Raw genomic sequence first — 26,398 nt, 5'->3', positions numbered from 1 at the left:
TGTACAACAACCATTTTTTAAAAAATACGAATGGAATATTAAGTATAGCAACAACAAAAATTGTGAGGGGGGCGCTGTTGTTTATTTGCTCTCTGAGGGGGGGCTGACTCTCCCACACTTTGAAAAGCCCTGGAGTAGAGCATTCACCAGCGCTGTGGTGTCAAACCGGTGTTCCTGAACAAATGAACTGCATTATAAGAAGCAAACGATGATGAATAATTGATTAGGTTTGTCTTCGAGAGATGTACAGCACTGTCTTAGGCGCGTGTAAAGAAATGCTGTCGACCAAAAATGGCTTAAAAATAATGAAATGAAATGTTTCAAGGTGAAAAAATACCATCAGTAAGCCATAATAAATGAAACGGTCAATATTTGGTGTGAGACGACGCTTTGCTTTAAAAAATAAATAAATAAAAGTCGTCTCAGGTCCAGTGTGTTGAGTTTTATGCGGAAATGAGCTGTAGGTTTTCTGAGCATCTCAGAGAACCAGCCCCAGTTCTTCTGGACACTTTGACTGTCACACTCGCTTCTTAATTTTGCACCAAAACCCAGCAGCCGTCATTTATGTTTTCTTTTTTTAATCTGAAAAGTGCTGTCTTATGAAATTATACTGCTCAGATCCAAACTTTTTTTTTAATTATTATACCTCTGTCGGTCCGTCCGAAACACCCTTTTTCTCAGCAACCACAAATCATAGCCGCTGGGTACCAAACTTCAGCTTGGGGTTCTATACCGTGTTGACCGTTTTCAGGTCTGTCGCACATCGACTTCCTGTTTACCAACTGAATGTATTTACGAAACATGTACTGTGGTGCTTGAAAGTTTGTGAACCCTTTAGAATTGTCTATATTTCTGCATAAATGTGACCTAACACATCATCAGATTTTCACACAAGTCCTAAAAGTAGATAAAGAGAACCCAGTTAAACGAATGAAACAAAAATATTATACTTGGTAATTTATTAATTGAGGAAAATGATCCAATATTACATATCTGTGAGTGGCAAAAGTATGTGAACCTCTAGGATTAGCAGTTAATTTGAAGGTGAAATTAGAGTCAGGTGTTTTCAATCAGGTGTGAGTGGGCACCCTGTTTTATTTAAAGAACAGGGATCTATCAAAGTCTGATCTTCACAACACATGTTTGTGGAAGTGTATCATGGCACGAACAAAGGAGATTTCTGAGGACCTCAGAAAAAGTGTTGTTGATGCTCATCAGGCTGGAAAAGGTCACAAAACCATCTCTAAAGAGTTTGGACTCCACCAATCCACAGTCAGACAGATTGTGTACAAATGGAGGAAATTCAAGGCCATTGTTACCCTCCCCAGGAGTGGTCGACCAACAAAGATCACTCCGAGAGCAAGGCGTGTAATAGTCGGCGAGGTCACAAAGGACCCCAGGGTAACTTCTAAGCAACTGAAGGCCTCGCTCACATTGGCTAATGTTCATGAGTCGACCATCAGGAGAACACTGAACAACAATGGTGTGCATGGCAGGGTTGCAAGGAGAAAACCACTGCTCTCCAAAAAGAACATTGCTGCTCGTCTGCAGTTTGCTAAAGATCATGTGGACAAGCCAGAAGGCTATTGGAAAAATGTTTTGTGGACAGATGAGACCAAAATAGAACTTTTTGGTTTAAATGAGAAGCGTTATGTTTGGAGAAAGGAAAACACTGCATTCCAGCATAAGAACCTTATCCCATCTGTGAAACATGGTGGTGGTAGTATCGTGGTTTGGGCCTGTTTTGCTGCATCTGGGCCAGGACGGCTTGCCATGATTGATGGATCAATGAATTCCAAATTATAGCAGCGAATTCTAAAGGAAAATATCAGGACATCTGTCCATGAACTGAGTCTCAAGAGAAGGTGGGTCATGCAGCAAGACAACGACCCTAAGCACATAAGTTGTTCTACCAAAGAATGGTTAAAGAAGAATAAAGTTAATGTTTTGGAATGGCCAAGTCAAAGTCCTGACCTTAATCCAATGGAAATGTTGTGGAAGGACCTGAAGTGAGCAGTTCATGTGAGGAAACCCACCAACATCCCAGAGTTGAAGCTGTTCTGTACGGAGGAACGGGCTAAAATTCCTCCAAGCCGGTGTGCAGGACTGATCAACAGTTACCGCAAACGTTTAGTTGCAGTTATTGCTGCACAAGGGGGTCACACCAGATACTGAAAGCAAAGGTTCACATACTTTTTCCACTCACAGATATGTAATATTGGATCATTTTCCTCAATAAATAAATGACCAAGTATAATATTTTTGTCTCATTTGTTTAACTGGGTTCTGTAGGGCAGATTTTGACGCTATTTCAAGAAGCAAAATGCAATTTCAAAATGACAGTTTACCAGGATGCTATTTGAAATCCCTGGAGAGAACACCGCTCTTTACTTACTTGTTTCAGGGTTAATTATTTGTTGCCGTCAACATTTGTAATAATGGGGCTTTTCCACTACCAACATGGCTGAGTCGGGCTGAGCCGTGCGGTGCTGAGTCGGGCTGAGTCGAGCTGAGTGGGGCTGTTGGAGTTGCATTTCGACTACAACCGCGCTGAACCGTGCTGGCTGGAAGTGGGTGGACACACTGGGTGGAGTTAGCGAAAGTGGGTGGACGTCACGTGATGTCGTTAGGCAGTGCAAACAGTGACATCAGTGACCTTTTAAGCGGTAGTCTCACGACCCGGATAGTAAACAATAAACATGGAGGACATGGAGTCGTTAGTGTTGCTGGTCTTGGTGCTGTGGCTTGTTGTTACCGACAACGCCAATAGATACTGGCAAGAGCGTATAGATGAGGCGAGGCGCATAAGGCTTCTTCTTTGTCGTAATTCTTCTTCCGGGTTTACGGTGTTTACAGATCCCAGCGTGCTCGTGGGGCGTGTGTGGGCATGTGAGGACACTCCTCCTCACCAATCAGTGCACAGGGGAGTGTCTTGTCTCCTCACACCCCTAGCCCCACTCGGCTCGGTTGGGCTCACTGCAGCCCCACTCCAAAACCGTGCGAGTTTTGGGTGCTGAGTAAGGCTGAAGCGAGCTGAGTCGTGCTGCTCTGAGGTAGTCGAAACACGAGCTGTGTCGGGCTGAAGTGAGCTGAAAAAGGGTAGTGGAAAAGGCCCATAAGTGTCCTATTCCTTGCATTCTGATATAAGCGAGAGCGGGGAGGGATACTTTCATGAGCAGTAGCTCACAGTTGATCTTGTTTTTCCTATAACATTTAATTTTGTGCTGGGTAAAAAAAAAATACAACGTTTGGAACTCGAAAATGGTTTGGTACTGACTCGATAATGTAGAAGTCATAAAATAGAACTCTATAACAAAGTTTTATGAAATATATATATGGTGCCTAAGAGTTTTGCACAGGACTGTAGATCATTCTTGACCTCAGGACCAGGCTTTAATTTCTTCTTCCCTTTTTAGCGACACAGTAGAATATACCTTGGTATTACAAGTGTAGATACGATCTCCCACACAGTGTGTGTGTGACAGCTCTGGCGTGGCTGATCGAGTCTCTGTAAATGCCTCTAGTCTCGAGAGAAGCAACGGACAAGACAAATTGAGTGGTTCTGTTTTATGAAAAGGTGCAATGTGTCAACGTGTCGAGTACCATTCTGAAAAATGTAATTGGAGGGGGAAAAAAAAGTGTAACCTCTTTCTCAGCTGTCCTGCTTAGTTGGGTGTGTGTGTGTGTGTGTGTGTGTGTGTGTGTGTGTGTGTGTGTGTGTGTGTGTGTGTGTGTTTCTGCCTCATGGGAGTTTCAGTATGCAGTTAACTGCAGCATGACTCTCGTCATGGATTTCTGAGCTCCTCAGATGCTCGTCACTTGTTTATGCTTGGCGTGTGTGTGTGTTGCTGTTTAGATTGTGCATGGTTGGCCATGATACTACTGTTGTTTGTTTGCTTGTTTTTCTTCCATAAGAATGCATGCGCTCTTCTATGAGCGTTTAAAATTTTGAATGATATTTAAAGCCAAGGCTTGTTCTCGTATGACTAGCAGGTAAAATATTTCAGTCATTTAGCTATAAGCTTAAATAAGCAAACTGTAAATGTAAGATGTATATAGACTCGGGCCATGTCTGTGTGTCTCTCTCTCTCTCTCTCTCTCTCTCTCTCTCTCCCTCCCTATATGGAGGTGTGTGGGGGAGCATATTAGCAAATAATGTTTGAGGAAATGCCAAGGAATTACAGCTCGCTGGACACCAGTGCAGGAATTCAGGAAGGCGAGGACAAGCGTCCAACCATTTTCCCTGCAAAAGTGTTTTTTTTTTTTTCTTTTCTTTGCAGAGTCACCACACACACCGCTAACAAGGGTCAGCTCGGATTTTTTGTTTGTTTCCTCCTTTCTAGAAAAAGAAAGCATGCGTTGTGTAACAGCCAGTACATTTCAGATATTTTTTTTATCTTCTAGAATATGAGCAGGAGTAATTGATTTTGATTTGATTTGCTTTTGCTTGCTGGTTCTCATAACCCCTGCTGTGCACCAGGAATTTTTTTTTTTTTGTCGTCTTTTCAGATCAGTTTAAGTGTTACTTGAATGCAGACGTTTGCATTGGAATCGTTTCAGTGGGAGACCAGCAAGCCGTCCACAAATAACTCTTTTGACCTGAAGAACGTATCGAGCTTTTTTTTTTTTTTTTTTTTTGAGAACGTGACATTTTAACAGTTATTCCACAAAATCGAGTCGTACATGAGCTGATAGCTGACGAGGCACGAAGCACCGAGATTGAGTAGAATAACTGTTTTATTCTACCCACATTCACTGGATTTGAAGAAAGGGAGCATTTTTATTTTTTGCAAATTCGATAAATTGTCGTCGTTCGTACAAACCAGCCAGAAGTCACAGTGGGAGGTCGGGGCGAGAGAGCCAGTTGACAGTGGGGGCCATCAAGAGTCTTCAGCCCCAGGATTCCGTCGGGGGCACCGAAGACAGGACAGGGTTCGTGTAGGTGGCTCACAGTTTGGGGGGCGCGGTTCACAGAAGCTGCCACGCCAGTGGTGCGGAGGAAGGCCTGAGTTTTCCCCCAACCAGTGCGAAGACAATTTCGCCTGAACCTACCAGATAATTTGATCAATAAAAACTTTATCCAAAACGTCCGACAAAATCATTTCCGTTTAGAATGTCAACAAACCGGCGAAATGACGGGAGCAATTTGTGAAGAATGCGATAATCTCATCTCATTATCTCTAGCCGCTTTAGCCTTCTACAGGGTCGCAGGCAAGCTGGAGCCTATCCCAGCTGACTACGGGCGAAAGGCGGGGTACACCCTGGACAAGTCGCCAGGTCATCACAGGGCCGACACATAGACACAGACAACCATTCACACTCACATTCACACCTACGCTCAATTTAGAGTCACCAGTTAACCTAACCTGCATGTCTTTGGACTGTGGGGGAAACCGGAGCACCCGGAGGAAACCCACGCGGACACGGGGAGAACATGCAAACTCCACACAGAAAGGCCCTCGCCGGCCACGGGGCTCGAACCCGGACCTTCTTGCTGTGAGGCGACAGCGCTAACCACTACACCACTGTGCCGCCGAATGCGATGATAATTATTAAAAAATAAAAAAAGATACGTTCTTACCATGAAATACTTTTATTCCATATTTTGCAGCTTTTTGGGGGGGGGTTGTTTTCGAGTAGAATTTTTATTTCGTCCTCGGTTGGTTCAGTAACGCGCTCCATTTTTTAGGGTTTTTTTGTCGATTGGCAAACCAACTTAAAGGTGCATTACCGCCACCGACTGGGCTGGAGTGTGGAACAGGAGATTTTTTTTGGCGGGGGGGACTATATTCTTTTGGCTATTTTTGTTTCTTTTAAATACTTGATGATAAAGTGATGTATCTGACTTGATGCACACCAACATTTTGGTTTTCTCTACTCATGGTATATGAGCTGATATCCTAGTAGTAGAATAGCCAGTCAGAGCACGCAATTACTTACACCCAGTGAATGTGGCTAGAATAATAATGAATATCACTGATTTGTAAAACACAAGGTTACAAGCTCTAATATAGTTTAATCTCTCCTCTCTCTCTCTCTCTCTCTCTCTCTCTCTCTCAGTCACAGCTCGAGACCTCGGACAATCAGGCTTAGAGACCTTAGAGCACGTGGCTGTTACAGTCACAATAACTCACTCACGGCGTGGAAATGTCGAGATCGTGCTCGTCTGCCCAAGCGGAATGACCTCACTCATCGGAGCCAAGAGGGCCTTGGACATGTAAGCTCAATATTGCTAACGCTTTCTCATACAGATCTTGTCCAGGCATTAAAGGTGTGGTTTGTATTTTTTTTTTCCTAGTTTTTCTCAACCTTTTAATAATGATGTAAGGAGCAGATGAGATAGCAGAGATCAATATTTCCCTGCCTCAATAGTTTCTTTACATAAGGATACATGTTTTGTTTTTTGTTTTTTTTCTGGCCCAGAAACAGGATTCAATCTAATCTCGTTCTGTTTAACTGAACATTTTTGAGTGCAGATGGTCATTGAGAAACAAGAGGAAGAAGGCTTGTTGGTCAATATTGATTGTTAACATACTCGAAAACTTACAGACTGCTTCTTTAAACTTTTTTTTTTCCTTTTGAACACTGCTGTTTTGTGTTTGTAGGCTGAGAAAAGTGTTGTCAAGACCCCTGGAACACCGCAAAACATAATCTCCACTCTGAATGCATTAGTGTAGTTTAAAAAAAATTTTTTTTTTTTGAGACAGAGATAAAACTGGATTCACAGACTGGACTTTCTCTACTGTCCGGTGCTGGGGGGAGAAAGCTGTAGGCCAGTACAGCCTCCACGTCACGGACCACAGTAAGCCTCTTTTTAGATGTGGCAATTTTGAAATGTAGATGGGCCTGAGCCTTTAACTCGTCTCGTCTGCATTTTTTTTTTCCTGTCGCAGGAGACACGTTGTGTTCTTTGGGCACTCTGAAGCACTGGCAGCTCGCTCTGTATGGCTCGGAGATGACCTTGCAGGAAGTGTTGGACAGACAGAGGTGTGGTGGATGACCCACTGTTACTGTACATAGACTGATTGATTAATTAAGAGAAGGAATAGCTGAACCGTGATTGGTTGTTGTGTTGATTGACAGGCTTGTGGACGAGGCGATGAGTGGCCAGTTTCTGAACAGCAATTTCTCGTTGCCGTGTCCACCTGGCTTGGACATTCCTCCTGAAGTAGAAATCCCATTTACCTCAAACACCCTCAAGGTACTGCATGTCTGGGTCTCTGCCACCCACACACTCACACACTCTCTCCTTTTAATTGGCAGCACCTTATAAAAATGCATTCCTGATCCATTTTAGCTCCGAGTTAAACGCATTCCAGATGTTCCAACATTTAACATCCTTTGCACTGTTGCTGCAGATAGCATTCGCAAAACGTAGCTGAAAAGTCAGAAAAGCTCAAAGCCGCATGGTTAAAGGTTCTAGAATGGCTGCCTTGAGATATTTCCATTTAATTATCAACTAATTTCACTCTGTATATTAATATTATGAAGGTCAGCAAGTTCCACGTCAGTAAAGCAACAAACTTTTAGTTTAGAAATAAGTTTAGTGAATTAATTTGAATATTTCAAGCAGATTCTGGTTTTTGCAAAGTCCCAGATATCTCCGAGTCAAACAATCGAGCTGAATTCGACATGGCGGCGCAGTAGGTACTAGGTATGTCACGATATCACGTAACGATAAATCGCGATACAAATTTATAACGAACCAATTCGATGAATAAAAAACGAATCGTGATTATAGTCAAGCTGCGTCATCTGTTTCTCCTAGCTGTAATTGCGTTGTTTAGACCAGCATTTCTCAACCTTTTTTCAGTCACGGCACCCTTCAGAAGTATGCAAATTCTCAAGGCACCCCCATATAAAATATACCCAGTCACGCTGACCATATGCTGACCCCGGCAATGACGTCGTGACATGGGAAAGGGGGCCGTGAGACAAATTTTAATGATGCATGAGGCGGCAATGATCTGCATTAGTGTAACTATCGTTTTTTGGAATTTTAATTCATTTTATTTATTTCAATGTTAGAATATATAATTTTTTGACGGCACCCCTAACGAAGCCAGATGGCACCCCAGGGTGCCGCAGCACCCCGGTTGAGAGGCTGGTTTAGACAGACAAGCGCAGGAATACATGTGACTTCACCCTAGGTGGAAGTCGCACAGCTCTAATGCCGAAAACACACAGGAAAAACAGATACAAAATAGGAAGGAGCTGCTGTGCGATTGACTGTACAAATAGACTGAGCAAGAAATCAGAGCTCTCTTTTTACGGACTGCTGAATGAGAAGGAAAAGAGAAGAAAATGAGGTAGTACAAATGTTCATTAAAGTTTTTCATTTTTAATGAAAGGAACATTTTAGTTAAAAGGCTATGCATTTTACTCCAACCTTTACAAATGATTGTTGGTTGTTAAGAAAATTAAGCAAGTGAGGTTTTTTATTGTTATTATTTAACAAAATGAATGCTTAAGTTGATAAAAAAAAATAGGAAAATAAATGTTGCTTTTTTTTGTAACAAAATTTTCTTTGCTACCATTATCAAGCGAGTTTTCGTAAGCTAAGTCAATATCAAAACATATAAAAACAGATTAGCGTAATGCTAAACAAAAAGTTTGGCCTGTCAGGAGTCTGATTGCACGTTGAGAGTTGGCGTTCTTTCTCTAACGTAGAGCATTTCATACAACAAGCAGTCGAATTTACTCCGACACTTTCTTAAGACAACAAAGTCGGGATTCGTGAGCCGCAAACGTAACCATGCACGAAAGCTGCAAGAGGAAAAACCACCAATTTGTCAATCAGCAGCAGGTGGTGTATATAGTTTCAGATGTGACTCTTGTAATGAGAGTTATCAGGCTTTCGTCAAAACCGGGGAACAGGGGCGCTGCGCCCTCTTACTCTCGGCGTGCGCCCCCTTACCGAAATGCCAATTGAACTCCAAGTCACACTTAGGCCATGCACTTGTATGCTACTGCACAACACGCAATCTTTCTCAAAACGATCTTTTCTCCGTGAAAACATCCCAGCAACACCACGTGACAATGTGTCTGATCATCAAATACGTTATAATTACTCCAAAAATATTCCAATCATAGTAGATACACCGCCAGGCGGTGCAAAAACGATCCGAATTGGCGTTTTCCAGACTGAGGCGCCATGTTGTTTGTTTACTTGTTGCGGCTGCTCTCGCGAGATTTGATATGGGTTACATACAAGGTCAGCTGACTTGTAGAGCGAGATTTCTCAAGACTGAATGACCTTTCACCCACCGGCGCGGGAGTTTTTGACAGAAGTAGTTCGCGAGCTGTTTTTGTTGACACTTGGGCATTTAAAGATGTCATCCCGCGGCACAAAACGGAAGAAAGCCAAAGACTGTCCAGGGCAGAAGAAGATTACTTCTTTCTTTTTCAATGTTGACAGACAGCCTCTCAGATAGCCTCAGAATGTCCCATTGTAGCCTCAATTTTTCAAAGGCTTCGCACGCTGGGGGGAGGACAACCGGCACCATCCCCAACCCCCCGCTTCGCTCCCTCGCCATGGTGAGCGCCCTCATACTAAATTTTTCTAGAAAAAACCCTGGTTATATTGGTTACACTGGAGACTCTTGCATGCACGTGTCAAAGAATATAAAGGTGTGTCTTCAAGCATCGGTAAACATTATAAGATGGCGCACAAGATTGCACCTAAAGACATTCATAAGAACTTTATTGTCTTAAGAAAGTGTCCGAGTAAATTCGAATGCTTGTTGTACAAAATGCTCTACCGTACGTCAGTGTTTCTCAACCACTGGGCCTCGAAGCACCATCTCGTGGGCTGCGAATATTTTTAAGTTTGAAGCCAAATACTAAATAGTCCAGGATGTCGCAGTGTCCCAAATCTAGTAGCTGGTTTGACGTACACCTTTCAAGTGGAATAAATGTATTTGTGGGTAAATTAAGAAGAACAAGTCTTTATTGTTGTCACGTTCCTCCTGCGCATGCGCAGTGGGCAGAATAAATAAATACGTTTGTGGGTAAATTATATGCATCTGTGATGCCTGCTGGAAGACAAGAGCAGGGAGGATTGAGAATCGAACAACTGTGGTTTGTTTACACCTGATACTAAAACTTGTAGCGTCCTAGCAACCATCGCAAAGACGCATACAAAAGCCCAGAAATTCCTCCTTACCCGGGCAAAAACGATCCAGGATTTATCTTGTGTCCTGGTGCCCAGATCTTTAACCTAGTCACATATAAAAAGTTGTTCTTCTCGATGCTCTTCCAGGTTTTCATCTGTTAGTCCGTGTAGAATGATGTCTGCAGCACCAGGTAGTTTGAGATGTCGGGGAACTCAACAGATGGATGATTTTCCAATTCTGAATGAATGAATGACTTTATTTAAACATAAGTTGATCAGCAGAGCTGGTGGGGTCGTGCATGTACAGATGCAAATAATTACAAATACAAAAGACTAAAAATAAACACAATCTAAAAAAAAAAAAAAACTTAAAATCTCTTAACTATCTTCACATTAAGTTCATTAATAGTATGCATAACTATTGTCTGTATTTAGTTACGGCTACAAATGGATCAAAATTTATTTTACTAATGTCAAATTTAGGTAGTAAATTTTTCTTTCCTAGGAAAAATCCTTCTTTCTTAGGCCCACTTTACACGGGGATGGTCTGAAACAAAAACGCAAAAGTCCGTTTTCGTTCTCACTTTTTTCCGCATCTACACGACTGTTTTCAAGGAGGAAATCTGCGTCTATACGGTGACGCATAAATGTGTGGAATTCAATTGGATGTGCATGCCAGGCGGCTAGGTGGTGCTGTGAAAGACCTCCGCTATGTCTGCACACATGCGCAACGTCTTCCGTCTTGTCTGATCTGCACATCTGCGCCGCGAAAACTTTGACTACTCTGGCTATGGTCAGTAAGAAAGTAAGTAAAAAAGTAAGCGCATACTATACCCGCCTCTGTTCATTAACGGTATATGTGCAGATTCGGTATAGATGTTCGAAGGACTCCTGGACGTTTATTAAAGCTGCCAGAGCAGCTTGAAGGTCCGTTGGATCGATGTAATCAGACATGCTCTTACTTTTTTACTTACTTTCTTACTTCCCGGGCTGGCATGTACAGTATATGACACATGTATGATGCAAACGCGTACCCGACGTGAGCAGATCCGAGCAGAGTTTCGCGTATTGCGTAGTTTAGATGGATATGCAACGGGGGCTGTTTTTAACTTATCCACTCTGGAAGGCGTTTTCAATTTTTTCCGTTTTTCAGCCTCGGAAACGCCGTCCCCGTGTAGACGAAAGGCACTTCCGATAAAATATTTAGTCGTTTTTACCCGACAGCATCCTCGTGTAAACGGGCCCTTAGTGTGTAAGGATCGAATCCCATTCAGTGGTTTCTGTATCCGCTTCTTTTGAGTGTACTTCTTGGTTTTAATAACTTGCTTGTTTGCTGAACACAAACATGGCAATAAGTTCTTGTGTTAATGAACCAGACTCCACTTTTGGATCATTAATCCCTTTTGACTGAGAATGCCCTGTGCGAATGGTTTGGCTTCTGGCACATCCATACAGTTTTAAATGCAATTTATTTCATTCCTGGGCTCCCATCTGTAACAGACAGTGACGTCGCATCCTGTTAATACACTTTACAGTAGATTATTAGATTCTAATAGAATAGACGAGCCAAAATAATTGGGGATCTTTTTTTAACGGGCCCGACTCGGTACAAGTATGAATAGGTGGGCCTTCAAGTAGAAACGGTTGAGAACCCCTGCTCTACGTTCGAGAAAGAAGACCAACTCTAAACGTGCAATCGGACTCCTTACAGGCCAAACCTTTTGTTTAGCATTATGCTAATCTATTTTTATACAGGTATGTTTTGATATTGCCTTAGCTTACGAAGACTCGCTTGATTTAACGGTGTCTGAGCGGCACCGAAACGTTGCGCTGTTTTCCTTAATTTAAATTAGCAGCTTTTAGCTAAGGGGTCATCCATAATTTTCATCATTATCACGAGCGTACAAACCGTACGCGGTGGGGAGGGGGTTAATGACCAGGCGTACACTTTTTAAAAATGAAAAAATGATCCATCAATGTGCGAATCGGCGGCTGCCATGTTAAAAATTTCGCGCCACATCGGTGTTGCCCGCGAGCTCTACACGCTTTCTTTCTTCAGTACAACAATAATGGCTGACCCAGATTTTGACCGCATTTACAAATTCGTGAATAGCAGAAATACTGCTAATCACAAGACTCCTTCAAACGAGTACGAGCAGTTTTTAAACATTTATTGTTTCCTGCATTCATCTGAGAAGCGGCAGGAGGCAGTTAGGGCAGGACAGGCTGCTTGGAAAGAATCAAATACGAACGTTTCAAAGCCAAAAGGCAACAGCTCCCCTTAAAAAGACAGTTCCTAATTTTCAAAAATGAATCTCCTGCTTTCTATGAAAACTTCTGGACCCGTCTTGTGTCTTTTCTTCTCTTGTCAGGGCCCGTTTACACGAGGACGCTGTCGGGTAAAAACGACTAAATATTTTATCGGAAGTGCCTTTCGTCTACACGGGGACGGCGTTTCCGAGGCTGAAAAATGGAAAAAATTGAAAACGCCTTCCAGAGTGGATAAGTTAAAAACAGCCTCCGTTGCATATCCGTCTAAACAACCCAATACGCGAAACCCTGCTCGGATCTGCTCACGTCGGGTACGCGTTTACGTCATACATATGTCATATACTGTACGTGCCAGCCCGGGAAGTAAAAAAGTAAGAGCATGTCTGATTACATCGATCCAACGGACCTTCAAGCTGCTCTGGCAGCTTTAATAAACGTCCAGGAGTCCTTCGAACATCTATACCGAATCTGCACATATACCGTTAAAGGCGTCGTGCGGTAATTTCAGCAATCGGGCTATATCATGTGTCAAAATGTCGGGTTTGGTGGGTTATTCAAGCCCCTCGGTTTCCCGCAATCTCAGTGTCACGATGCGCCCGCTACAAGCATTTAAAGTTGACGCGCACAGCCAAATTTAGGCAGCCAGCCGTTAACTAGGTCAACTTATGTGTGACGTCATACCAGTAACCTCCCTTGGGTGATGCTGGCCTGTCGCCATGTTTTCTCTATAGCGTGCGTTTACCAGAGTTGTTTACATTGTGGATTTTGTGGATTTATTCAGTTTGTGGATAGTTTTATAAATTTTGTTTGTTTATAATGTCTGCTTTCCAGCTTCCCAAGCCACCTTTACTAGCTTTTTAAAAACATTTTCACAAAACTCCAATTAAACCTCCATGATCTTGCAATATTATGTACAACACCCCATGTCGCTTTTAATAGGTCTAAGATCATCATGGGAGAGCAAAATAGATCTATAGGATAGAAACCAAAAGGCCAAATTTGGACTTGTGTCCAAATTTTACAGTGATTTATGCCACAGAGCTGCCTTTAACTAATAATTATCACTTATTACTGACGATTGTACGTTTACTAAACAATACAATACAAAGCTCAATACTCCCAGCCTATAACATACTGAATATCAAGTTAAAATCAACCGCAATAAAAGGAAAATGATGAAAACTGGAATATCAAGGGGTCTACTGTATCAGAAGGCCCACTGCATTCCGCGAGATCGCAAGCTGTCAAGTTGCTAGAATTCAATCTTTCTAGCTATACTTTCACCCCCTACAGCTATCAGTATTACACATAATCATAGATTAATCACACAGCATTCTAATTCAAGTGAAAATGGTCTTTAAAAATACATACAAGTAGTGATTTAGTCAGAGAAACCAACCAAAACAAGTCTTCAAGTCGACGGTCTTCTTCATTCTCGTCTTCGTTTCTGTCGTCGTCAGAACTGTCCTCATTTTCTTCTGAAGATGAGCGCTCAGGTTCAAATCTGTAAGGCTGGATACCACCAGGACATTCAGCTGTCAAAATCTCTACTTGTGGGCCATTTTCTTCTTCTGTATCGGTAAAATCAAAGCTAATTTCCTCAGCATCGCTCCTATTTTCTGGTGTGTCCGCCATTGCAACTGCACCGAGTGGTTACTGGTATGACGTCACGCAGCTGTTCCATTGACCGAGAGGGGGCGCTGCGAACGCGGGAAATTTCAAGTGATGGGCATGACCACATAAGGACCGATTACAACCGCGGGAAGCTTTTGAAAAATTGACGGTCAATTTATTTCGAATCTCAAAAGCATTCTGGTGCAGAATAATGCGACTTTTATCGCCACTGCGTGACGCCTTTAATGAACAGAGGCGGGTATAGTATGCTCTTACTTTCTTACTTACCATAGCCAGAGTAGTCAAAGTTTTCGCAGCGCAGATGTGCAGATCAGACAAGACGGAAGACGTTGCGCATGCGTGCAGACATAGCGGAGGTCTTTCACAGCACCACCTAGCCGCCTGGCATGCACATCCAATTGAATTCCACACATTTATGCGTCACCGTATAGACGCAGATTTCCTCTTTGAAAACGGTCGTGTAGACGCGGAAAAAAGTGAGAACGAAAACGGACTTTTGCGTTTTTGTTTCAGACCGTCCCCGTGTAAAGTGGGCCTGAATCTTTGTATTGTCCTGTCATCCGATTTTAATAAAAAGTAATACAAGACATGGCTTTATTTTGAATTCCTATTCCACGTAGATCCATCATCATTTTTTTTTGTCCGCTAATGTACACTTTTTTTTTTGGGGGGGGGTTGCTCAAAAGTCTACTCTTTGTAGACTCATGATAATGATGAAAATTATGGATGACCCCTAAGCTCACCAGCCAGTGGAATGTAGCACTGGTCTAACTATTTAGCTTAGCATCTAGCTGATGATGCCTGTACTGTGCTGTACTGTACTCGGCAAAATCAGGAGGTTTAAATAAAAGCGACTGCGTTCATTCAGTAGAAAATAAACTCGAATTATTTTGCCACGTTCTATCACATCGCTGAGGGTTGTTTAATAATTATCAGATCAGATTTCTGTATGTCGTATTACACGCATGTTGTCTCAGTAAGCTCTGTTTGGGTCTCGTTGCAGATTTTGCTGCTCTTGGGCTGCTTTCTGCTCTGCTGGTCCCTGTACTATATGCTGGAGCTGATGCTCACCCACGTGCACTGGCACAGGCTGCGGCGTGGGGCTGCCACTGTCAAAGACAGACAGATTCTGGAAATGCAACAGCTGACGGACTTGGAGGCCAAAATGCCCCTCATCGGAAACAATGACACGTAGCACTCGGGTCAGCGAAGCGAAAACAGGAAGTGGTATAATTAGCGCACCTTAACCGAACAGAGCTAGTCGCTGTATACACACTGGCGAGCTTCAAGAGCTCAATCCAGAACTGTAAGGTGACTAACTTTGATGTTGTTTATTAGGGTTTCGTGGACCTTTCAGCACATAATGTGCTTTTCGTGTTGATTGTAAAGCTGCACACTGTTCCATTGGGGCACATCGGGGTTTAACTCAACAATATATTCGCAGGAATGAAAGTGTTTACAGCAGGAGAAGAATCCTGCTTTGGAAACTAACACATTACTTGATATTCCTGGTACTGTGGATATTCCCTCTTAAATGTGTGCGTGCGTGTGTGTGTGTGAACATGAATGAACAGAAGGGGTGTGTGATCTTTTCAGAGAGAAAGAAGAGTGCTATATTTTTATTAAATTATACCTATTTTGCCGGTTTTATTCTTTAGATTTGTATATTGACTGGATCAAATTAAAGCAATGCGTCCAGTATTTTTTTTTTTTTCTTTCCCAGAGCTCCAAAGCTTTAAACTTTAAAAAAAAAATGGGAACAACGTGCAATTAATTTGGCAATACGTGTGATGTACAGATGTTTCTATAAGAATGGATGCCTTTTGAGACACGAGTCTTTTTACCGAGGTGAAGTGTTTTACCTGTTTGACAATCCAAAGACAAAAATATGTTCAACAGCTGGTCTGAATAAAGTCAGTAAAGTCATTTTGGCTGAATCGCTTCTCCGAGTTCACTTACTGGTGTTCTATTAATCATCAATATCGGTCTTTATTTTGAAAGATCTCTCTATTAAACAGCAGGGTGTTAGGCCGTGAAACATTTTAAATTTGCGTTTTTTTGCACTAATCAGCAGCACGAGACATTTAGTTTCCATGTTTCCTGGCCAAATGTATTGGTACTAGTGCTGTTGTGAATCACGCAATTCTATTTCGGGGGGGGAGGGATACTTAGTTGCGTTTAAATATGAAAATACAGTTGTGCTCATAAGTTTACATACCCTGGCAGAATCTATGATTCTTTGACCGTTTTTCAGAGAATATGAATGATAACACAAAAACATCTCTTCCACTCATGCTTAGTGGTTGGGTGAAACCATTTATTGTCAAACGACTGTGTTTTCTCTTTTTAAATCATAATGACAACAGAAACTACCCAAATGACCCTGATCAAAAGTTCACATACCCTGGTGATTTTGGCCTGATAACATGCACAGAAGTTGACACAAATGGGTTTGAATGGCTACTAAAGGTACGGTAACATCCTCACCTGTGATCTGTTTGCTTGTAATCAGTGTGTGTGCATAAAAGCTGAGTGAGTTTCTGGGATCCAGACAGACTCTTGCATCTTTCATCCAGCCACTGACGTTTCTGGATTCTGAGTCATGGGGAAAGCAAAAAATTGTCTACGGGAAAAGGTAGTTGAACTGTATAAAACAGGAAAGGGATACAAAAAGATATCCACGGAATTGATAATGCCAGTCAGCAGAGTTCAGATTGTGATTAACAAATGGAAAATCAGGGGCTCTGTTAAAACCAAACCACGGTCAGATAGACCAACAAAAATTTATGCCAAACAGCACAGAGACAAGCCTCAAAACTTCTGGAACAAGGTAATTTGGAGTGATGAGACCAAAATTGAACTTTTTGGCCACAACCATAAACATTACATTTGGAGAGGTGTCAATAAGGCCAATGATGAAAGGAACACCATTCCTACTGTAAAGCACGGAGGTGGATCGCTGATGTTTTGGGGATGTGTGAGCTACAAAGGCACAGGAAACTTGGTCACAGTTGAAGGAAAGATGAATGCAGCACATTATCACCAAATACTGGAGGCAAATTTGCACTCATCAGCCCGGAAGCTGCGCATGGGACGTACTTGGACGTTCCAGCATGACAACGATCCAAAACACAAGGCCAAGTCGACCTGTCATTGGCTACAGCAGAACAAAGTGAAGGTTCTGGAGTGGCCATCTCAGTCCCCTGACCTCAATATCATCGAGCCACTCTGGGGAGATCTCAAACGCGCAGTTCATGCAAGACAGCCCAGGAATTTACAGGAACTGGAGGCTTTTCGCCAAGAAGAATGGGCAGCTTTACCATCTGAGAAAATAAAGAGCCTCATCCACAACGACCACAAAAGACTTCAGGCTGTCATTGATGTTAGAGGGGGCAATAGACAGTATTAGGAACTGGGGTATGTAAACTTTTGATCAGGGTCATTTGGATGTTTTTTGTCATTATGATTTAAAAATAGAAAACACAGTTGTTTATCAATAAATGGCTTCACCCAACCACTAACCATGAGTGGGGAAAAAAGTTTTTGTGTTATCATTCATATTCTCTGAAAAAAGGCCAAGAAAGCAAAAATTCTGCCAGGGTATGTAAACTTATGAGCACAACTGTAAGTATTTCTTTCCAGCATTTCAATCAACTATCAACTTGACCTAATTAATAAATAGATCACTGACTGCAATACAGAATTACTTACACTGAAAAGACAATCTCTCATCGTATAAGAATATTACAGTTTATTCTATCCACATTCACTGGATGAGTAATCGCGCGCTCTGATTGGCTCCTCTACTACTAGGATATCAGCTCATATACTGTGAGTAGAGAAAAACAAACTGGTGGAGCAGATCAAGTCAGATATCACTTTATCAAGTATTTAAAAGAAACAGGAATAGCTAAAAGAATATAAAGTTTGTTTGTTTGCCCCGCCCCAAATATCTCCTATTTCCACACTCCAGCCCAGTCTGTGGTGGTAATGCACCTTTAAGTTGGTTTGCCAACCACCAAAAAAACCCTAAAGAAGAAGAAAATGGCGGAGTGTTTTGCTGAACCAACCGAGGACGAAATAAAAACACCAAAAAGTACAAAAAATATATGGAATAAAAATATTTCATGGTAAGAATGTACCTTTTTTTAATTTTTCAAGAATTATTATTATAGCATTTTTCACAAATTGCTGCTGTCATTTCGTTTATGTTCTAAGCGGAAATTAGTTTATTGGACGTTTTGTGTAAAGTTTTTATCAAATTTGCAAAAAATTTAAATAAAAATGCTCTGTTTCTCCAAATCCAGTGAATGTGGAAAAGTTATTCCACTCAATCTCGTCATGCATGGCTTATAGGCAACTCGGTGCTACGCGCTTCATCGGCTATCGGCTCACGTACGACTCGATTTAGTGGAATAACTGTTAAATATAAGGGTAAATAAATTTGTTGAACACTTGTTTTCATCCAAACTTGCATAAGGTCACTGTCCAGATATATTTCCGTGTGATCAGTGGTCTAATGGACGAAGGTCTGACAGTTCAAGCCGTGAGGAAGCCAGATTGGCCATGCTTGTTGGATGGGAAGGATGGTACACTGTGTCTCTCCAACCAATCGTTGGCACCTGTGCGTTCATGTACACTACCGTTCAAAAGTTTGGGGTCGCCCAGACAATTTTGTGTTTTCCATGAAAAGTCACACTTTTATTTCCCACCATAAGTTGTAAAATGAATAGAAAATATAGTCAAGACATTTTTCTGGCCATTTTGAGCATTTAATCGACCCCACAAATGTGATGCTCCAGAAACTCAATCTGCTCAAAGGAAGGTCAGTTTTATAGCTTCTCTAAAGAGCTCAACTGTTTTCAGCTGTGCTAACATGATTGTACAAGGGTTTTCTAATCATCCATTAGCCTTCTGAGGCAATGAGCAAACACATTGTACCATTAGAACACTGGAGTGATGGTTGCTGGAAATGGGCCTCTATACACCTATGGAGATATTGCACCAAAAACCAGACATTTGCAGCTAGAATAGTCATTTACCACATTAGCAATGTATAGAGTGTATTTCTGATTAGTTTAAAGTGATCTTCATTGAAAAGAACAGTGCTTTTCTTTCAAAAATAACGAAATTTCAAAGTGACCCCAAACTTTTGAACGGTAGTGTATGTGGAAGAGGGTAGATGACCGTCTGCTGCCACTTGATGCTATATGAGCGGCAGTTTGAAAAGATCCGGTTGTCCAGCTTGGTGCGTCTCGTGTTAGCCTCCTCAAATTGGGGAGAAAATGGGAAAAAAAAATTAGTTACTTTGCTACTTTGGTGTGTGGAATCGAAGGTGATTGCAACCCTAACCAGAATGTTCTGTCCATACAGCCTAAAGTCTTCTTTTTTTTGTCCTTTCCCCCCAAATTAGGAATACTTTCAATTCAGGTGCACGACCATTGGCTAAGACTCCATTAACAATCTCACCACACTCCTTGCTGCAGTTAATTCAGAACCAAGATTCAATTACGTAGCATGTTATATTTAAGGAAACTACGTCCAACAACGTAAGGATGTAGTTATTCAATCTGGACTGACCGTCCTCAGAATATGAAGCATTAGATTGTCTTTAAAATTGGTTTTGGATTCTCCCATTTCAAGAAACAGAAATCGAACCTCTTTTTTCGTCATCTTTTAATTAGACAAAATATAAAAATACAAGGCTGGACCTGTGCTGTGCTTCAGACAGGAAAAATCAGACTCACATTTTAGAAATTCCAATCTTATTCCAATAACTTGTTTTTAGCATACCTTTATTTGCATAGAACGTTGACCATAGAAGTACACGTTTGCTAAAATAAAGGTGTTATCGCAGCCGTCCAAATGATTAAAATCTTCTATCAGTCAGTTACCTTCTTTATTACATTGGTACTAAAATCACTTAGAACATCAGACCATACTTTATCAAATTTACATCATTCCTGTGCCATATTTTGGGAATTCGTTCAATGTTTTCGTCAACTCATTATCCATTGTGCCAGATGTACAACAGCAATGTTGGCTTGCTTCTGATTTCATATGTGAGCAGTGTATGAGTGCATGAGTGCATATGTCCTTCTGCTGTTTGTATACTGTTGGTGTGGCAGATTTAATACTTTGGCGCATGTTTTGAGTGGTAAGGGGACGTGGAAAGGGGATGGGGTTTGGAAATGAGTGGATTTAAGGGTTTAGGATCTGTCTGGGTCTACCATAGCCTGTCATGCCAGCTTGGGATGCCCCTTTGTTGGAGCCCATCTGCAGGCCGATAACATTCTTCCCTGATTTCAGCTGGTCCTCAGAAAAGTCCCTCCGGTTCTCCTGAGCTTTCCTGTAACAGGCAAAGAATAGCAATGCTGCACACATCATCTCCATGCATACACCGTAATAATCACAGAGGTACATGTGTAGATACACCTAATGAATCATGTTTTCCTATGACGTCTAAGGTTTTCTGGTCTGGGAACACCTTAAACCTTACAACGAGGTTTTCCTTTTAGGAAAGGTTTCAAGCTAAACCCCTTTACAAAGCTAGAAATGTTAACGTGCATAGTGAAGTAAGACCACCTAGTTTCGTCTATTAGGAATGAAAGAATAATGCACAGTCACAACGTCCATTTTTCCACCATTCATCACCTAATATAGTTCACAACAGTTGGCAAATAACACAAGACATTCACAGTATGTTATAAGCAGCATTAAGCCACAGCGAGATCCAGTGGTATTCCCAGTCCGTGCACATCAAATAAAATACAAAACACGTCATTTATTTTTGAAAACGCTAATTCCTGGTGGGGAACTCGGACCATTGGACCGTGCATTTTTAGGGGGGAAAGCCAGTTAAATCGAGAACCTAAAAGGTTCTTTGCTTTGTCCCTCGAAGAGTTTCATGGAGAATGAAGTGGTTCATTATCACAGTGGGACCAGTATCCACTCACTAGGAAGAACCCTTAACTAACCCGTGAGGAACCCTTTTTCCTACAAGTGTACTGTATATATTACAGCTTTAACCACTACTCACTTGAAGAACCAGTCAGGGTTACCACGGAAAGTCCCATCATTCTTTGTTACTGCAATGCTGCCAAGAGCCATCAATGTTCTTTGCACTGCAGCCAAGTCTTTTCCTTTGGGCATAGAAGAGTAGAGTTATTGTTTTACCACAAGAAGCCAGAAAACACAAGCAGAAAGATAAAGATGATGGCTTCTGGGGCACCTCCTGGGACTTAATATAGCTGTCTTAAATGAACCATTTTATGACGTGATGAACCACATCTTGGTTTACTCACCCTCCCAGAGATCGACAGTCTGAAACATGTCGGTTTTGGTCACGCCGTATGCCTCTGCAGCATTAAGGAACTGAGACACCTGCTCCATCTGTTTGAAGGCCATTGATGAGCTTTGGATCTTTTTTACAGGCTTGTCTGCATCGTGGAGGCTGTTGATGAGCTCGCTCAGGATCTGAGAGACACCAAGAAGACTATTAAATGACAAGTCGGATAGTGTTGGACCATTGTAAAAAGAAGGCAGTATTATGGATTTCACACAGTATTTAATAGTGTTGGGGCTTCCCATGTAGGTATAGCCAATTCCCATTCTTTCCCTTTCATGCAACAGCTACCAATGTAGGAGTGGTAAGGTGTACGTTTCCTTAACACGCCTGGAGGAAATACTTCTATCCTCATTTTAAAAATCGAACAGATGACTATGATTTGCTGATGTGCATCTGATTTTTCAAGACGGGTTCCTTCTGAACCAGAGAGCAGGGGCAAAAGGTGCTCTCTTGGCTATCGTGTCAAACTCACAGTCGTTGTACCACTGAGGAAGCCATCCATATGTAATTAGTACTGTTTATAATCAGTATATTCTTAAATGATTTTGCTCAATCTGTCCAATGTATCAAGTAGCATCCTGGAGAGTTGCAAAAGTGGCCCCGCTGAAAAAACTTGCAGTCAGGCACTCGACAATGTTTGTTTGTTGAAGTAATACTTTGCCCCAAATACTAAAGTTTCTAATTAGGAATGAAACCTTGTAAGACCCTGTCAACAATACACAAACTTGATCTACAAACTGGAGTCCATAGCTTCTGTTATCATTACTGAGTATCTCAAGGTCAACCAGGTATTCCGATGAAGGTCTTTGAAGCAATCATAGTTAGCATCAGCAGGAGGGACATAATCACTCACGCATCCATCTTTCAGCCAATCCTGGAAGCCCTGCTTGCCTTCTGCAGGCTTCCCCACTCCAGAACCACACTGGGCCATAATCCACTCCACCAGACGCTGCTCAAGCTCGGGGTCGTACTTCTTATCGATCTTGTCCTGCACCTGGCGACTCAGTCCGTAGGATGGACCTTTGTTGGCCATACCTGGGGTTCCCTGTTCCATAAAAATGCATACAAATGGAAATTAGGATTATGGGAAAGGAGAAAGAATGTGTGCTATTTTCTAGGGTAGGTTCTGAGCTGTTCATGGATGAAGGGGGTTTTAGGGGATTTGATCTACTAAGCTCAGACTATGAAGCTTAAAACATCAATAAGCAAATATTTACAGTCTCATGTCTCCTTTTTTTTTACTTACCTGACACTGCATCATGTACATCAGTTAAAATTGCACTGAATCTGAATGTACTACTCCATGTACTATCAAATATTATCACTTTTTAAAAATCCGTTTAAGATGGTGTGTCATGAGCAGTGTCCTGGTCTGCTGTCCAATTCTGCTGAAACATGTTACTTGAAGCCACAAGCCAACCAAACCAGTGAAAAACAGCCAACAACCAATACTGTGGACACAAGCTGCCACATAAAGAAATCAGTGCAATTGTGATGACATCATCCAAATTTATTTCCAAATCATGCACGTTCCTGGCAGAAAATAAAATTAAGCCGATTTGTAGCAGCCCTTAAGAGTCTTCATCTGTGCACAGCTGATTTTTTTTTTTTTTTAAGTTGTGAAAAAAAAATCCAATTTGAAATCAGTTGTTTAGTGAGTTAACCTGAGCTGAAGGACTGTGCTAAAGGAAGCTCTAAAGGCTGCAAAAGCACATTTGTAATTTTGTACGTGCCAAGCCCACACACAGTAGCAACTCTGTAGAGTCAGCAGCACTGTCACCTGTGCTGCCATCTTGATGTCTGGACACGACCACGCTCTGGGCCTGAAGGTTAGAAGTGGGTAAGAATATGGAAGTCAAACTGTTAGAGTTTGTACACACCCTGGTTAACAGATAAAACACTCTACAACTTGGTTTGAGGCCATTTCGTTTTCAATGTGGATGTTCAGGACACGCCCTGTGACGATCTGGCGACTTGTCCAGGGTGTACCCTGCCTCTTGCCCATAGTCAACTGGGATAGGCTCCAGCTTGCCCACGACCCTGCACAGGATAAGCGGTTACAGATGATGGATGGATGGATGTTCAGGACACACTGCATGACTCTGCTTGACCCAGTGCTGGCCTGAAACCACACAGGAACTCCACCATATAAAATCCCTCCCATCCTGTCCAAGACAAACCATGCCATAACTGTTACTCTCTTATTCAGTGCAATGACTGAGTGATGTGGTGCGGCCCAACGTTGAACATTTTCCAATCACAGCACATCCTGAACAGTTTTATTCCTCTTTTACCACAGCAACCTCCCAACAATTACAAATTTTTATTAATTAAAGACAGAATTCCTTATCCATTTATAGTAACGTTTATCCATCCATCATGGAGCCAATCCCAGATGACTTCGCACAAGAGGCGGGGTACACCCTGGGCAGGTTGCCAGCCTATCACAGGACTAACACGAACAACCATTCACACTCACGGACAATTTAGAGTTTATTAGCCAGTTGACCGAATCCGCATGCCTTTGGGCTGTGGGAGAAAACCGTGGTACATGGAGAAACCCACTCAGGAACATGGAGAACATGCAAACTCCACAAGAAAGGCCCCAGTCAGCCACAAGGTTTGAAGCCAGAACCTTCTTGGTGTGAGGTGACAGTGCTAACCACTGCACCACCATACTGCCGAGTAACATTTAATGATGTGAAATGTTTCTGTTTATACCAGCTATGGTATGTAAGAGCAAAAGTGTTCATATAAACTTCAGATTTGCCTTCCAGCTGGCACCAACGTCAAAGTCCTTTTATCCATACTTGCTTATTTGCACTTTTGAGGCACAAGCAGGGTGGAAAAATGTCTCTAATCTCCTCACTGATCCCAGTTTGCTGTCTGAGCTGGTGAGATTGGAAAATCTTCTGAAGACACAAATGTCTGAGATTTTCTTCCCTCCCTGGTTTTGAACTCCAAATTCCATCACTTTTTTTCCAATGTTGCCACAGCAGCTGTGAAGAAAATTCTGGAGCGATGATCTGCGGAATGACTGAACACATGTTATGATGTAATAACATCAGCTCTGAAGGGTAGCTGGAATGCTATGCAGACATCTTTATCAGCTCGGTTCTACCACTTAGCTACTGCTTGACAATTCCAGGTATTACTGCCAGAAACAGTTCTTTACAGCAAGATCAAAGATGAACCAACTTTTAGCCTTTTGATGAACAATTTTGTTGAACTGAAGAATCATTTAATTCTTTTGGGAACCTAAAGATGGTTCTACTATGGCATTGCAGACAAATAACCTTAACATAATGTAATAACTTGTATTGAAAGTAGATTTCCTGATGAATTCCTGAATACGTCTGATGATGCTCAAGGTTACCTCAAATGGTCCAAATAAATCTTTGGAGGTCTGGTTGTAAAATGTTCCAAGGCTTACTTTAACAAGTGCGTTCTGTTTATTGCATGTCTAGTGGTGATGACTGAGTGTTTGAAAGCCTGTGAGCTTGTGTGTGTGTGTGTCCAGGAATCAGTAGTGACACTTTGATGAATTGGAATGGGCCTTGGTGGTAGATGAACTCCTGGTTAGAGCCTTTTATGGCAATCATTTGTATATGTGATGAAACACTGAAAGGCGTTTATCACATCCATGTTACAAAAGTAGCAGAACCAGAGATCTGCCATGGATGGCAATGTTGTACTTTTAAGTCTGTTCCATACTTTTGAACAAGCAAAGATGTGCAAAATTACAATAAGTGCAGTTTGTACTTCAAAGTTGAGCGAATATGTTGTTTTTTTTTTTTTTTCAAGCCTACTAATTCACACTGTATGAATAAGATCCAAGAATTTTTGTGGTTAACCTTCCAGACTCACTGAAGTGGAATTCCAAGCATGTACCATTGTTTTTGGGGAGGTTGTTTTTTTCTTTATTCGTCTTTGTTAGCTTTTTCTAGTTAGGTTTCAAGTCATGAACAGACATAACATCACAGCAAAACACAACGTTAGGGATTGCAGACTCAATAAGGACTTGTGAGGACCAGCACAATTGATAACGGTTCAAGACATCCCTCAGACAGACCTGGCTTTCTGGAAATTTTCAAGATTATTAATGATGGCATGTGATCCACAAAGTCAAAAACTTCTACTCGAGTATCTCTATGGTGCTTTGGAAAGATGGCAGAAAGAAAAAGATATGAAAGATGTACTCACTGTGTATAAGTTTTAGGATGAAGGTCCTCCGGACAGTTCGGAAGGAGTGTGTGTTAGGAAGTATGCGCGTGTGGATCTCTGGGCGTGGGTGTTTTATGCAGCAGCAGGAGAGTCCTCCCTCTGAAAAGAGCAGGCTTAAAACTAGGAGAGCTGCAATGACTTCACCATTCGAGAACTAGCCGCAAAGAGGATGGAGAGAGTGAAGGAGAAAAGGAAACCGTGGCCTTAAAAGGATATGTCCTTTTTTCCTCTACGCCTTCCTCTTCAGCAGGCTGTCCCTCCCTCTATCCACATTGCCCTTTGCCTCTTTTTTTCCCTCCTCTGCTGGAAGAAGGGAAGCCTTATTTGGGAAGAGGTCGGGAAGTAGAGAAGACTTCAGCCAAGAGGCTTCTGGTTTGGTCAGGGAGAGGAATTTTCGAAATACCACACTGCACCACTTCATCAGCTTATGCCAGGAAGAGATTTTGAACAAGGCAGGCATGTAGGGCTCAGGATGGACAAAAAGAAAGAGTAAAAAGTCAAGAAGGACTCGTACAAAGGCCGCAAAAGAGGATCAAAAAGAGGTTGGAAGGGAAGGAAGAGAAGATGTCAGCAGATCAGTGTGTGAGGAAGAAGTGTGATTTGGGTTGTACAAGGAAACAGGGAGGGAAGAAAAGGGAACACTGAAGACGTGATTGAGATGAATTACTGGTGACTACTTGTTGACACGGTTGCTAACAAGACCTTTTATGTCCATAATACTCCCACCCAGTATGCATGTGTTGAATGACAAAGAAGCCAGAAATGTATCCCAGGGCACTGGAATTCCACAAGTACTGTACAACCTT

At 42.0% G+C, this 26,398-nt stretch overlaps 2 protein-coding genes across 3 annotated transcripts in view; one reads left to right on the top strand and one right to left on the bottom strand.

Moving 5' to 3' along the window:
• pcsk7 (proprotein convertase subtilisin/kexin type 7) overlaps positions 1–15,957 on the top strand; it is an 85,891-nt gene extending 69,934 nt beyond the window's left edge. Inside the window, exons 12-16 of the mRNA XM_060905701.1 lie at positions 6,061–6,217; positions 6,708–6,802; positions 6,894–6,987; positions 7,084–7,201; positions 15,024–15,957. Of these exons, the coding sequence (XP_060761684.1) occupies positions 6,061–6,217; positions 6,708–6,802; positions 6,894–6,987; positions 7,084–7,201; positions 15,024–15,215 (656 nt within the window). The 3' untranslated portion in view covers positions 15,216–15,957. The remainder of the gene's footprint in view (positions 1–6,060; positions 6,218–6,707; positions 6,803–6,893; positions 6,988–7,083; positions 7,202–15,023) is intronic.
• A 3,841-nt stretch (positions 15,958–19,798) lies between these two features.
• On the bottom strand, positions 19,799–25,765 carry tagln (transgelin). Of its 2 annotated transcripts, XM_060905699.1 has the most exons (6): positions 25,572–25,765; positions 23,149–23,191; positions 22,222–22,413; positions 21,325–21,496; positions 21,060–21,162; positions 19,799–20,369 (listed from the first exon to the last, which is right to left on the bottom strand). In XM_060905699.1, exons 2-6 carry the CDS (start codon positions 23,158–23,160, stop codon positions 20,222–20,224), a joined length of 627 nt encoding a protein of 208 aa, XP_060761682.1. In that variant the 5' UTR covers positions 23,161–23,191; positions 25,572–25,765; the 3' UTR covers positions 19,799–20,221. The 2 variants fall into 2 exon arrangements, with proteins under 2 accessions (XP_060761682.1, XP_060761683.1); XM_060905700.1 differs by lacking the exon at positions 23,149–23,191 and having other exon boundaries at positions 25,572–25,764.
• Positions 25,766–26,398: the final 633 nt, after the last annotated feature.

Source organism: Neoarius graeffei, chromosome 23 (assembly GCF_027579695.1).
Source record: "Neoarius graeffei isolate fNeoGra1 chromosome 23, fNeoGra1.pri, whole genome shotgun sequence".
NCBI classification, from domain to species: domain Eukaryota; kingdom Metazoa; phylum Chordata; class Actinopteri; order Siluriformes; family Ariidae; genus Neoarius; species Neoarius graeffei.
This window is presented reverse-complemented; position numbering and strand designations above follow the sequence as displayed.

Excerpts from the sequence above, each read along its gene's own strand:
- tagln (XM_060905699.1), bottom strand. Across the intron at positions 21,163-21,324 it reads GACTGTCGATCTCTGGGAGG|GAAAAGACTTGGCTGCAGTG; the intron begins GTGAGTAAACCA and ends CTATGCCCAAAG. Across the intron at positions 20,370-21,059 it reads AACCCTGACTGGTTCTTCAA|GAAAGCTCAGGAGAACCGGA; the intron begins GTGAGTAGTGGT and ends TGCCTGTTACAG.